General features: G+C 35.2%; 1 protein-coding gene across 5 annotated transcripts in view; it reads right to left on the reverse strand.

Moving 5' to 3' along the window:
* Positions 1-14,310, reverse strand: part of MUSK (muscle associated receptor tyrosine kinase) — a 138,525-nt gene that overhangs the window by 64,866 nt on the left and 59,349 nt on the right. For 3 of the 5 annotated variants that reach the window (XM_037797580.1, XM_037797578.1, XM_037797577.1), the window contains exon 6: positions 1,958-2,082. In XM_037797580.1, coding sequence (XP_037653508.1) covers positions 1,958-2,082 — 125 coding nt within the window. Of the gene's footprint in view, positions 1-1,957; positions 2,083-7,585; positions 7,616-14,310 lie in introns of all 5 variants that reach the window. The other 2 variants (XM_037797579.1, XM_037797576.1) reach the window with 1 other exon arrangement.

Consider the following 14,310-nt stretch of genomic DNA (forward strand, 5'->3'; position numbering starts at 1 on the left):
ACCCACATTGATTGTAGATGCAATCAACTGATTATAGATGCAAATCCTATCTACTAAATATCTTCACAGTAACAACTAGGCCAGTGTTTGAGCAAACAGCTGGACACCATTACCTAGCCAAATTGACACATGAAATTAACCATCATAGTTAGCATAATATTTATTGTTAAGAAAACCTGACCATGATAGCCCACTGAGAGAAATAAACCATTTCTGTTTTTGAAATAGATACAATAATCCTAATAAAATCGTAGAAAATTGAAACAACATAATTAAACAAAAAGGCCATGTATTAAAAAATTGAAAGAATGGTTCAACATATGGATAACTTTGTAATTAAAGTATGGAAAAATTACATGTTCATCAAGAAATTGATATAATTGATTACTAGGCATTTTATTAACTTTAAAATCTATTTCTATTGAAAAACTTATTAAAAATAAAATAAGAATAAAAATAAATTTTGATAAAGAATATAAAAAACTGAGTGTAAACAAAATATAAAATAGACAAGGGCCTAAAACTATAAAATATAATAATATATTATAAGCTATAAGGCTTCCTGTTTCAGCTATTGATATGCTAGTTTATTCAGACCAAATTTCACACTCAAAATAACAAAAAATATTGGGAAAATATTTTTACCTATGTAACAAATTTGAAAGCTTTCATTTTCTCTGAGAGGATTTTCTAATCCTAGAAAATATGAACTTTCCTTTTGATAGCCCTTTGGTTGGGACAGGAAATCAAAACTCGGGTCCTATAAAAGTGGGTAAGTGTAATAGAAGATATAATAAACTAAGGTCTTAAAGAACCAGACATGGGGAAGATTATTTACAAGCGAAATAACCTGCAAAAGGAACTTCAGTCCATGCTATAATCATCTAGTTGTCCAGTGAGCTTCAGGCCTTGAACTTGGTTTAAGGTGATCACAGACTAGTAGTAAGTCCTAGTTCCTGGCAGAGGCAAACTAAACAAAACTCTTTTTTTGGAAGAAAGTGCCTTCATAGAGACCTCAAATTTGTTCCTGATGATGACACATACCCCTTACTTCTTTCCCCTTTGCTCACTCTTCAGCAGCTACACTGGCCTCTTGGCTGTTTCTCCAACACATCCTGTACCCTCTAATCTAATGGACTTTGCACCGTTCTTCCCCAGTTATCTACATGGTCCTCTCCTTTACCTCCTCTGGATCTTTGCTCCAATGCCTTCTTCTCAATGGGCATACCCTGACCACTGTATGGCAAATGGAATCTTTCTCCTAAGCTAATACTGTTGCCTTTTCTTGCTTAATTTTTCTCCATAGCACCTAAAACTACCCATGTTCGATATATATCGCCCTATTTATTTTATTTGATTGTCTGTCTCTCCCTATAAGAATACAAGCTCCATGAGGGCAGGGAATTTTCCTGTTTTGTTTGCTGCTGTATCCACAGGGCTAAGAATAGGCCCGATTCCCAGCAGATGCTCACTACATACTTGCAGAATGAATAAATGAATTATTAGATATAAAATACTTAGAACAGGGCCTGGTTCACAGTAATCACAATATACATTTGTTATTGTCATCACTATTAAAAATGCTGGAAAGAATGTTAAACCAAGAGATGTGGGTTCTAATTCTGGATTACTTTTTATTAACGTATTTTCCAGCAGTGAACGAATCTTTCACCTAAGGAGTTTTATGAAAAGTATTTTACTTGTGTGGGAAGTAGTTGTTACCAAACCCATTTTACACAAAAGCACAAGGAGAGAATTTGATTTTCTGCTATTCCATATGACACAAGATAAAAAGGAAAGCCCTAGATTTCCATTTCCATGGCAGTGGCTTCAATGATAAAAGATACTGGAAGACTTCAAAACCAGAAGGCACAGATAAGGCCAATTGCAGAGAGCAGGATAGCTCTACAAATGTGTGGTCTATACCCAGAATAGTCCCCGTACGGCAGGCACTCACAGCAATTCCGTTTTCAATCCAGGTGATGGTGGGGACAGGGATGCCAGTTGCTGTACAGCGCAGGGTCACAAAGGAGCCGAAGGTGACATTGTGGGATTCAGGTGCCCGCAGGATTCTGGCAAAAACTGTTGGGAAGACAGAAGTGATGAGTGACTCTCCTGCAAGGGATTCTCAAGCTAGAGGGGTCTTTAAAAAAATGCAAATCAGATCATACCTCCCTGTGTAAAACCTCTTCAGTGTTTCCCACTGTCTGAAGGGTGATACTGCACTCCACCCTGGCCTCTCGGCCCTCTGTGCTACCACCCTGTGTTTCCCCCTACCCCAGGGCACGTCAAGCTAGTTTCCAATCGAGGAGCTTGCCCTACCTCTTCCTTTGCCTGGAACATTCACCCCCCAGATCTTCCATGGGAGGGGCCTGCTACCATTCAAGTCTTGGTTCAGTGACACTTCCCCAGAAAGGCCTTCCTCGATAACCCAACACAAACCATATCCTTCCCCTATTCACTTTTTCATCATCCTGTTTGTGTTTTTGTGTTGTTTTTTTTTGTTTTTGTTTTTGTCTTTTCAGACCTTCCCACTATCTAACATTATCTTATTTACTTTTTGTTGATTGTCTGCCTCCCTCACTAAATTGTGAGCCCTCTGAAATCAAAATCCTTGCCTGGTTTTGTTCACTGCTGCATTCAGTACCCAGTACCCGTCCAAAGTAAGCATGTGAGAGGATTTTGTTCAATGAACGAAATCATTAATCAATGCTTTACACCTTCAACTGTATCACAGTGGGAGGGCAAATAAAATCTATCAAACTTTTCAGAAAAATGAGATGAGCATATCAGGCAAAAAAGAAAAAGACTATTTTAGGTAAAGTGAGGAAAATTTTTATTCCTTTCTGAGGCTGAATCTCTATTGATTTAAGTAGGAGGAAGTTCTTTTGATAATGAGCAGGAATTTTACCTCAAGGGCTGGGATGAGGCTCAGAGGTATAATAAATTCTGACTTCAAATCCAGTTTTCTTTTTAAACTATTAGGAAATATTTTTTGATTGCTCTTTAGACTATAAATATAATATTGTATGCACCTGTCTTTTATTTTGCCAGAACTTAAGCACAGAACATAATTTTAGTATATGAAACTTCAATTAACACAGTGCTTTGAAACTTAGTTCCTCTAATTGATTGAAATTTGTGGAGTTAAATACCAGGGAGTATATATTAAAGGGGAAGTATGCAGGACAATGATAGAACAAGTCTAGACTTGTTAGAAGTTGGTCTGATTGTAGAATAACTCTTAAAAAAGGATTACATAATTCAAGGAAATAAAAACAGAGATGATTTTTCTTGAAAACAGGATGTCTTTTGCAGATCCAGACTAATTCAACTCCTATCTTTTCCTATTGAGGACTCTAAAAAACAGAATCTAGAAGAGAATATTAAAAATATCATCATTGGGCCCAAAAGCCAGGGGAAAGGGAAAGCAAGGAAAGCAGAACATTTAAGGCAACACTGTAAGCCTTACATGTGGGTTAAAAAAAAAATTTAACGTAAGAAGCAGGATCAAATGTTAAGAATGCTACTGAATCTACCCTCCAGAAAACAAAATTGAGCTGATTTTGATTAAGTACTGGCTCTCATTAACAATCTACAGGTAATAAGGGGTTAAGGAACATCTTAAATGACGCTATAGGGATGCAATTCAACCAAATCCAGAGTACAGAAAATTTTACAGGGCAGATTTTTTTAGTTTCCTCAACAAATAAATGGTATCAGGAAAAGAGAGAGACACATCACCTAAATGTAATCTATGGATCTTGTTTGGATTCTTATTCAGCAAACCAAATGTAAATAGACATGTCTGAGACAATTGTATAAAAGTTGAATATACCTGCTCATACAAGGTATTAAGAAATTAGGGTTAATTGGGGGTAGGTTGGTGTAAACAAAATGATAAGGTGGTTGTTTTTTAAAAATTCCGTAAAAAAAAAATGGCAGAATATTGATAATTGTTGCTGTTGAGTGATGGGAACGTGGAAGTTTATGTAAGATTGAAAATTTCATAATAATATGAAAATAGAAAGAAATTGCAGCTGAGCCTGCCTAAAATGAATAGGACAAAAAAGAAGATAAAGGAAACTAGAGTCCTACCTCCCAGTTCAAGAAAAGCATGTAAAGGAAACGTATGCTTCTACTGCCATCGAAATAGCATAAGCTGCTGGAAAATTTAAAACCGAATAAAGGAAAGGTTCTGAGGAGGAATGTTCAGCAGAAGTATCAGTCCTAAGAGCTTCAGAAATACCCACAATAGTTTCAGATCAAAACGCTGCAGAGGATGGTTCCAAGTTGCAATAAAATGTGGGATTCAGGGGACATTATCCCTAACAGGCAATATTTACAACCTGGAAAATTCCATAGCATGAGGAGTGGCAGCAGATTTTGTGGTCAGCAGGGCAGGCTTCGCACAGGGCACTGCACACACAAACACCTTGGGCTTGGTTTAATGCTCTGCTGTTGCCATCTTGAAATTCTTAATGATTTTTGAACGAAGGGCTTAGCATTATTAATTTGCACCTGGCCCACAAATTAAGTAGCTGGTCCTAGTAGTCAGGCCTAAAAAACTCATGCTCAAAAGTAGGAGTGAAGCTGCATCTCTGGACAGAGTTGACGCTCAGCAGACCATTGGAGTCCCAGAGAAACAGGGCTCAAATGGGGAATTGGAAAATAAAAGGTATAAATATACTGAAAGAGTCAGAAGGAAGCGCCAGTCACAACTAGGTGACAGGATGGTGGTGATGGTAGCACAACACTGAGAACATAATTAAAAGCACTGAATTATACATCTGAGTGTGGTTAAGAGGGGAAATTTTAGGTTATGTATATCTTATGGGTATAAAAATTTTTGAAATACCCATAGGACTGTACAATCCAAACAGTGAACTCTAATGTAAACTATAGACTATAGTTAATAGTACAATTATAATAATGTTCTTTCATCAATTGTAACACTAATGCAAGGTGTGAATAATAGGAGAGTATATAGGAATGCTGTATTTTATTCATGGTTTTTCTGTAAACCTACTTCTCTAATTAAAATATATGTACTAATATATATATATATACTTTCATTAAAATATATACACTTATACTAGGTGACTAAGACTGCCCCTTTTAGAAATTCTGAACTTCTCAAGAAGACACAAGAACTAGGAGGCAGTGTATATTTCTTCCAGATGTGCTGTAGTGCCAAACATGATGCCTAACTTGACCCTTTGGTAGATATCTCCCAGTTGAGTCTAAGTTCATGGGGTGTGGATGCTTGACAGCTAACACAGACTGACTGGCATCCTAGCAAGGCTGGATCCAGATATTCTCTTTTTTTTCTAATGGTTTCTGGTGATATTAATGGGGACCCAGATTGTACAACACTTGAGTGGGATAACTCTTGGAGGGTTTGGGTCTTTGCTTATGTGTCCTAAATTTTTTTGAGTGTGAGACTACTGCAATGATTATCTTATGGGTCCTATTTTCTCTGAGAATCTTAAAAAGGGAAGATCCCTGGGAGATTTGGAGTTGGATTATTTTAATCTCATAGATGTTGGGAAAGTGTAGACAGCAGCTGCTGAGGGGAACACTGACTATGCTTGAATCTGAATGAGACCCTTCTGGCTGAAGATGAGCAGAATCAGAAAGTGGGGTAGAAGGAAAACTGAATTAGTTTTGCTGCTTTAATTTATAAAGGCATGATTTTAATTTGGGGACCTTAAATTCTTCTTGGATATTTAGAAATCAAAATTTAGTCAATTTTGTTCTAATTTGCACATTCTTTTGTTTTTGTTTTGGCTGGTATTATATTATTTGGGATGTCATTTGGGCTTATTGCAAGACCTCTGATCATCTGTATTGCACAAAACAGCTAGGCATATATATAAGATGGTAAACAAAATAGTCACTTATTATTCTAGAGTTCAGTGTGACTTTGGAGTTAATTTAATTAATATACTACTCTGATGCACATTAGAACCTTCTGGAGGTTCCAGTTAGGGAACAGGAGGTACAAAAATGGATCACTATTGGGATTAGGGATGGCTTAATGAATGTGAGACTGTGCTGATAAGCTGCTGATCTTCTTCCCCAAGGGGGCAGGTACACCCTTGGTTGACCATGGGTTTAATTGTTAAATCCAGAGGGTTAAGAGAGGTTAAAGGGAAGGAGCTTTCTCCTGCACTCCCACATTCTCTCCAAAAGATAAAATAGAATACTCTCTGCTTATTTTAGTATTGAAAGCTAGTTCCCACTCTTTCTTCCAGCCTCCCACTCTCCTCAAAAAGGAAGTTACAAATGTCTTTTGGGTTTCTGATCAAATGTCATCACATCAGGAAAGCTTTCTCTACCACTTGGCCATCCCTGGTTCCTTAAGCCTTATTCGTATTTCTACATAGCACTTATTTGCTGTTTCTCCCTCTGGAATATATATATATAGATAGATAGATAGATACAGGCAGGCCACCCAAACGATGTCCTGAAATTAACTGGCAGTTCAGCTTGAGACAAATTACCTTTTTTTCCTGTGTAAGGAAATAGGCCCAGAGCACCATGTAAGTCCTTGAAGTCTGTCTGAACAGTTATTTCAAAGGACAAAATAAGTTTCACATGGATTTTATTTTCTTTTGCTGTTTTCTGGCTTCCTCTTAAAGAGGTTTTTTTAGGTTACATGATTCAAACTAGCAGTTGCTAATGGGAATGACTTTGGGGGAAAAAAAATAGTTCACATAGGACTAGGTGAAATGATTCTACCTGAATTTAGCTGTAAGCAACGTGATGTTTAGAAATAGACAAACACTTCAGATACCTTATTTGAGATACTAAGATAAGGAGGTTCTGTTTTTCCTAATACTGGCCTAAGCTTTATTCCTAGAATCAAATGGTATTACATAAGAACCTCTGAATTTCATCCAAAAAATATCAAAGTTTAGAACACAAAGTTTGAGTCTTAATCAGAATGAAAGATGTTTTCTTTGAAGGAAGCCTGACAGGGAAAATTCTTGTTCTACAGTAGGGTTTTCCAAACAAAGTTGACTTCCCGCTACTTTCTTCCAAACATATTCAATTAAAGAGATATGTCTCTGTGCAATTAAAATGAGTTTAACTTAATTTTGTTTGGTTTAGTTTGAATTTGGTTTAATTTGGAGCAACTACATAATACTATTTGAGCTCTTGAAATAATAACAATAAAAACCTAAGCTGGCACTTGACATTTTAACATTTCTCCAAAAATTTTAAGCCAAAAAGTCTTTAGTAGATTAACTTTCTATCTCAACCTGTGGGGGATTTATACTCCCATGCTGATTTATGTCATTTCATTTTATTTGTACTTCCAGAATTTGGGACTCCAATTTTAAACATTATTGTTAACTCAGTCTTTTCTTAAAAGAATGTAAATGGTCAATAAGCAAATTATGTAATAAAGCAGCACATCTAATAACACTGTTAAATGCTGTGACTTAATATTTCCCATACATAGTTAGTTACTTCTTTAAAAAAATGCCACTTAGAGTTATTTATAAGGTCAGCAAAAATAAACAGCTGAATAGAATCATATGTTTAAAAAGAATCAATGCAGAAAGAAGAAAAATACCTTTAGAATCTTGCTCTGGTTCACTTTCTTCTATTAATAGAAACAAAACAAAACAAACACACAGTGAACAAACAAAACAATGCATCATGAAAAGGGAAATCTTTGACAACAGAAAGATCAATTGTGCAACATGATTAATTAAAATCTCATTGTTTCTTATTCCAGTAAGAAACAAATGCAGTCAAGGAAAAATGCCGACCCTTTAAAAGCAAACTGTTAAATGACATAGGATTTCAAATTGTTGCTTTTAGTCAGGCAGGACTATACAGAAAATTAACTACTGCGTACCTCAAAACATAGATCATTCATGCATTTTTATTTTAACGTTGACAATGACCCTTTTTTTCAAGGCAACAGACTGCCTCTTGTTATGATAAATTGCTCTCTCCCTTGTAGCTTGGCTTCTCCTCTTACCAGGCCCTGCTGTGCAGTCAGTGATGTTGAATCTGGGATCTCAACTATCATATCTATGGTAATAGACTCATGTTGTGGTAAACAGAGGATTAGGGGGGTTTTGCAGAATAGAACCTTCCCACAAACACAGTTCTGCTCCTCTGTCTCAATAAGCAGAGGCTAGAAACAAGTAAATCAAAAGAAAGGCAAGAAAATCAATAGCTTCTAGAAACTACCAGTGAGCCAAGACACAAAGGAAAATGTAAAACTGTCTATACTGAGTATAAAGGATTGAGGATTAACACGTTTTAAAAAAAAATCCTAGAAGAGAGACAACAAATATCAAATGAATTGTTCCAAAATGCTTAATATAACCTATCAGATGTGGACTCTACATGGGCTCACTCTTTTTTCCTGAAGGTTTATTTGTTCATGTCAGTTTAGCCTTTCCTTAGAATTAACGATAAACCAAGGGCAATATTAATTTATAATTGTAAAACAACAATGCAATTGTTAACTACTTTTAATGATGAGAACATATTTGCATGGTTCTTCACAGACTGTGGATATTTTCACTCACATTATGTGTTATGCCATTTCACCCTGCCATACCTCTGTGATTGAGCATAATTGATATTAATAGGCCCCTTTTAATGACAAGGAATCTGAGGCTAAGAGATCTGCCACTGGTGCAGAGCCAGGAATCCAACCCTAGTTTTTCAGATATCAAGTCTTCTGTTCTAGCCAAGCATCATACTGAGAAGGCCTCATTTTTACACATAACACCCAACTCTTTTTTTAGATTAAACTGTCTGAACTTTCCCTACTTCCACCAATGAAGTCAATAACATATTCTTGTTTTATTTAATTTTTAACTGTTGAGGTCAAAGATGACTTAAAACATAAATGGCATATATTTTATAGTAGAAGAAGATTTAGAGGTTGTCTGTCAAATGTACCTTTGAACAAAGGAATCATCTTTCATAACATCCCTAAGGCTAGTTTTTGGATAAATATTAGTTTCTCCCACACTTAAAACTGATCATCTGGACATCTGAATACTGCAGAGATTCTCTGCTTGTATCACAGACCTTAATCAGAGAAAAGAAATGAAGGTCCACAGGAGGGCCAGAATAAGCATAAAAAATTAAATTTGAATGCCTTTGGGTTGGACATGTCTTTCTAGTTAAGCATAGTTTCACCACTCCCTGCTATCTTATGCTCAGCTAGCTTCATTTAATTAGAATTTTTGCACATCAGCTTGGCTGCTTTATTACTTTTTTCACTCTTCATTATTTTTTAATTAACATTTTCAGATAAAAGCAATGAAACCTTCTTAGTAAAGTTAGGAAGAATTCAGAAAAAATTTATACTTTTGGAAATTATTGTTTGAATTGGGAATACATAATTCAAAAGGCAATATTTCCAGCCACCAAATTCCCTTACCCATGTGCAACCACTGTTTTTCTTATATATGTTCATTTCCAAAAGACACCCCCCCCCAAAATATCCCCTACAATTTTAATTCCTCCTGTTCATATGCCAACCCAACAAACAACTATAGCCAAGACTAATGCGGAATTTTGCTAATTAGCCTTAGATGAAACCATATGGCTCAATCCTATGATGAGGAGTTGTGTTGCCTTCCCCCAAGTAACATGGGCCTCATGGAGTAAGTGAAAATATCCAAATGAGAATCAGGGAAGTTACTAAAAGATAAGGGAATGGATGTAGAGGAGGTACCTCCAATGTCCACATCAATGATTTGCTCTCCAATTGATTGTGTTCATTTTTCTTTTCATATTCATTCTGTATGCTCAAACTTGTTCCACACATCGATTTTACAATATCAACTTGTTCTTGCTGTTTCTAATGCATTAATTAGTTCTGCAATTGTATTAATTTCAACCTCGATTTCTTTGCTTACTGCTACCCTTTCAATTTTCAATTATTCTGTTGTCTTCACTTCTCATATTCAATCTCTGGTTTATGGTGTTCTCTTTAATTTATTTGAGAGTGAAGTATTTATTGTTAAAATTTTTAATGGTAACTTTACTTTGACATTTGACTCTTCCTCTGTATTTTGTATGAAAGTTTCCTTATCACTTTCTTTTGCTCTAGAATATGTGTGTAGCTGTTCTTTCAATTATTTTTCTCTCCCATTTAGACATCTTTGGCAGAGATAGCCATATTTTAGCCTCTTTTGGGGTGGTTGAATTTTCTTTGATTTGCTTTCCACCTTATTTGTGTTTTTATTTTCCCCCTAGAAGATAATCTTAAGTTTGTTCTGTTCTCTCTTTGCTTGGGAATGAAGAAGGAAGTTAGAAATAAGGGCCTTAGATAGCCAGAGTATGATTTTGTCTCTCTTCCATTTTCTGTAAGTTCGTCCTAAGGTTTTCTACACCCAGCCTGGGAAATATTTTTTCTTTTGATGGTACCCTTTTGTCTCTGATGGTTACCCATTTCCTGGGTAAAACAGACAGTTTTGCAGGGCCAAAGCTTTTTGATATGATCAGAGATAATTAGTCTTAGAAGACTTACAGCCATTCTCCCCAGACAGAATGGAGGAGATATTTCAAAACCTTGTTACACTGAGTATGTCTCAACTTGGTTCTACTAATCTAATCTAAGAAGAGAGAGATTTCAATGGGGGACATTCCATGTATCATTCTCTAGAATTATCTATAATTCCCAGAGGTTTCAATTATTTTTTTTCTTCCTTTTCTCTTTTTGCAAGAATTTGTAATTTTAGGTCATTGGTCCCCAGAACCATTAGGCTTTTTTTCAAGCTTAAAAAAAAAAAAACCTTTTCTATTTTCACCAGCCAATAACTATTAATGAGTGTTTGGAAAGGACATGGCACTCCTAGAGCAATGTTAAGCATCTTTATTCCATGACTGCCACATCTCTACATTTTTACTCCACTAAAGTTGAAGGGTATCCGTCAGTTTTTCAGAATTTTATTCACTCATCATTTTCTTATTGTATACTACCCTTTTTAGGGTTCTGGAGCAAGTGCAGGTCAATTCTCAGTGTCTCCTTTCAATTTTGCTACAATGATCCTTTACTGGACTGTACTTTGAAGTTTGAGCTTTGAGCCTAGGCCAAGTTCTGGACAATGCAGATTTTCCTTTGCTATTTTTCACTTTGTTGTTGTTGCTATTGTTAATTTTGCTTGATTTCTTTAGGGTTGGAACCTCTGCAAAGTTTTGAAAACATGCACCCATTTCTCCCACTGCAGACAAATAGAACAAACTCAAGAGATAAAAGAATGTCTAAGATTTTCCATTTTCCTAGGAGAAAGCCTAGAAGCTCTCCACAATTACATTTTCATGCACAGACTATCATTTTTTTCTAAGCATAAATGTAAATATGCATCTTTATACATGCATATTTATATATGTTTATTATTAATATATAATAAACATATTCACACATAACTGAGGTTACTTTAAATCAGAGAATAATATGCAAGAATGATATGCAAAACCTATTTAATACTCATTCAGTGTATGAGATGTTTTTTAATTTTGAGGTCAAACTAGTGTCCTAGATTTCCAGTGTATTCTGCCTTGCTCCAGCCTACTATGATCCCTCTTGACTTCTGAACTTTTTGTCTTATTACTTATTAATTTTTAAGTATTCTGCTTCATGGTCTTTATTCCTATTTAATTGCTAAATTCACATTTAACTATTTTATGTGTAATGAATTGTTCTCATCTTCCAAATTAATTTGTAATCTTCTTTAGGACAGAGGGCAGTATATCATACTTTTATTGTTTTTACTCCCCTAAATTCTAGCACATTCTCTTCTAGAAAATGAAAATACTTAAACAGAAAGAAAAAAAAAAAAGGGAAAGAAAAGCATTTTTTGCCAGTTGGATTAGTGATACATTTTCCTTCTGCTTTCTCAGGGTTGTCTTATAGGATATTTAGAATAGAGAATCAGAGACGGCCAAGACTGTAATAATCTGTGAGATAATTTATTCACTTCACTCCAACATCCAAGTTAAATAGTAATCCATCATTTTCCTGAATACGTTGATTTATGGGAACCTTACTATCATAATAGCAACCCATTTTGACCAACTTTGTTAAGAATAAATAAAATGAATATTCTCTAAATCAAACCAGTATCAGTCTCTCTAGAATTACCACCAAAAAGACTTTGTTCCTAGTTCTGACCCCTGGACAAAAAATAAAAAATATCCATCAGATATTTTCTTGTTTCCTGGTGATAGCCCCAGTTCTCCATCCTGATTGCTCACTTTTGAACTTACCAGTTCATCCTATCTTGTGGTACTCAGACCTGAAGCTAACGCACATAGAGTCTAACAAATTCAAACAGCAAGACTCTTTCTGAATGCTCTACTCCTATAAGTATAAATTTGCAGCTGTTCCTTTTGCAATCATATGACACAGTTCATTGATTCCACTGAAAATGATAACTACTTAACAAATTTCTTTTTACATTTGCTCTTATTAAGATCTGTCTCCCCAGTGTTGAAGTAAATGTTTGTGTGTGAATATAATTTGTATCTAAGAAAGATTAAAATAAGATTTTCCTATTCAATTTTATTGTATTACTTGGAGAAAGAATTTGGAGGAGTGATTTATTACTACATAGGTGATTTATTGCTATATAAATCCATAAAGGTTACCTTGTAGAAATAAAAGGAACACATCCAGTAGAATCATATAAATCATGTAGAGCTAGTCAAGATAAAGAGACAAAAGCAGAAGAGAAAACAGGCAGAGCTGTGGTTTGCATTCTTTTGATCACCAGAGTGCGGAGAGCCAAGAAGATAGTAAGAATTTGGCTAGGTAGAGTGAGGTCTCAGCCAAGGATGAACAAGCACATTCTTCGCTCCTTGTTGCCTTGGCATTGGGACTCCTCGTTATGGTAATGGAATTATCATGAGAAAAAAAAAAGCAAATAAAGTAAATGGAACTTATAGGTGAAGCCAAATATAACCTGGATAGCCCCGCCTGGGGAGAGTGTTGGAGAGGTGTTTGGGAAAGGTTTGAGCTATAGTCAACTACTGAAATCATGGCAGGAAAGAATTTGAGATATGTATGAAAGAGTTCCTTTGAAGATGAGCATTCCAAAGAACTTCCAGTATCCTAACCCATTTCTTATCTCAATGACTATGACCAAGTCAATGTAAGTAATAAGTCATGTAGTGGCATATAGCATAGAAGTTAAGAAAACAGTCTCTGGAATTAGATTGCCTGGTTAGAAATCTTGCTATATAATTAATTTCCAATAGGATATTTCTGCTAACTAGGAAAGCTTTTGATACGTGTGTATGTGAGTATGTGTTGCATTTGTGAATTATACTCAATTATCATTAGTTAAAATAGCCTTGGAGTTGCCACTCTTAGATTTTCTTTTTTTTTTAACATAATTTTATTGAGATATGTTCACACACCATATAATGCATCCAAAGTACAGAATCAATGGTTCACAGTATCATCATGTATTTGAATATTTATCACCATGATCATTTTTAGAATATTTGCATTACTCCAGAAAAAGAAATAAAAAGAAAAAAGATCCCAAACATCCCGTACACCTTACCCCTCCCTTTTATTGACCACTATTATTGCACTCTACCCAATTTTAAGACTTTCAATAGAGGTAGGTTAACTAAGACAGTGTTGTATTGTCAGAGATAGATATATAGAGCAGTAGAACAGAACAAAACATCCAGAAGTAGATTCATACAAACACAGGCAACTGACTTTTTTTTTTTTTTGCTATATAGTTATACAATAATTATCAAAGATCAAGGCTACTGGATTACAGTTCAACAATTTGTTTTCTAAGTAGATAAAAAGATCATCTTTAATTATCAAACTTTTGACATTTTCTTTCAAATAATAATATGCAGGTTATATTTCTTTCATGTTGTATTAGCTCGAATTTACATAGCAACATATGATAATTACAGTATGAATACTACTAATCAAGATGGTGCTATGCATTCAGAATTCAAAATTATCTTGCCAGAACAAATACATAGCAATTATGTGTGTGTGTGTGTGTGTGTGTGTGTGTGTGTGTGTGTGTATCTTAAAAAACACAGATGACTATCTCAGTAAATATGAAAGTGGACAGAAACACAATAAATAAGTAGGAGCTGCTGAGCTCCAGTTCTCTGAACAGAGAAAAGAGTCATAAAGTTTGATTTCTCCAACATTGTACCATATGAAATAGAGGGTTGGAGGCTTGGTGTTTGAACCCAAAGGGTGGAGTGGGGATTTCTTGCTTGTGAAAAATGGGGAGTTGGGAGTGAAACGAAACAGTCATGGTATTGTAGACATAAATA

Source organism: Choloepus didactylus, chromosome 10 (assembly GCF_015220235.1).
Source record: "Choloepus didactylus isolate mChoDid1 chromosome 10, mChoDid1.pri, whole genome shotgun sequence".
Lineage (NCBI taxonomy): Eukaryota > Metazoa > Chordata > Mammalia > Pilosa > Megalonychidae > Choloepus > Choloepus didactylus.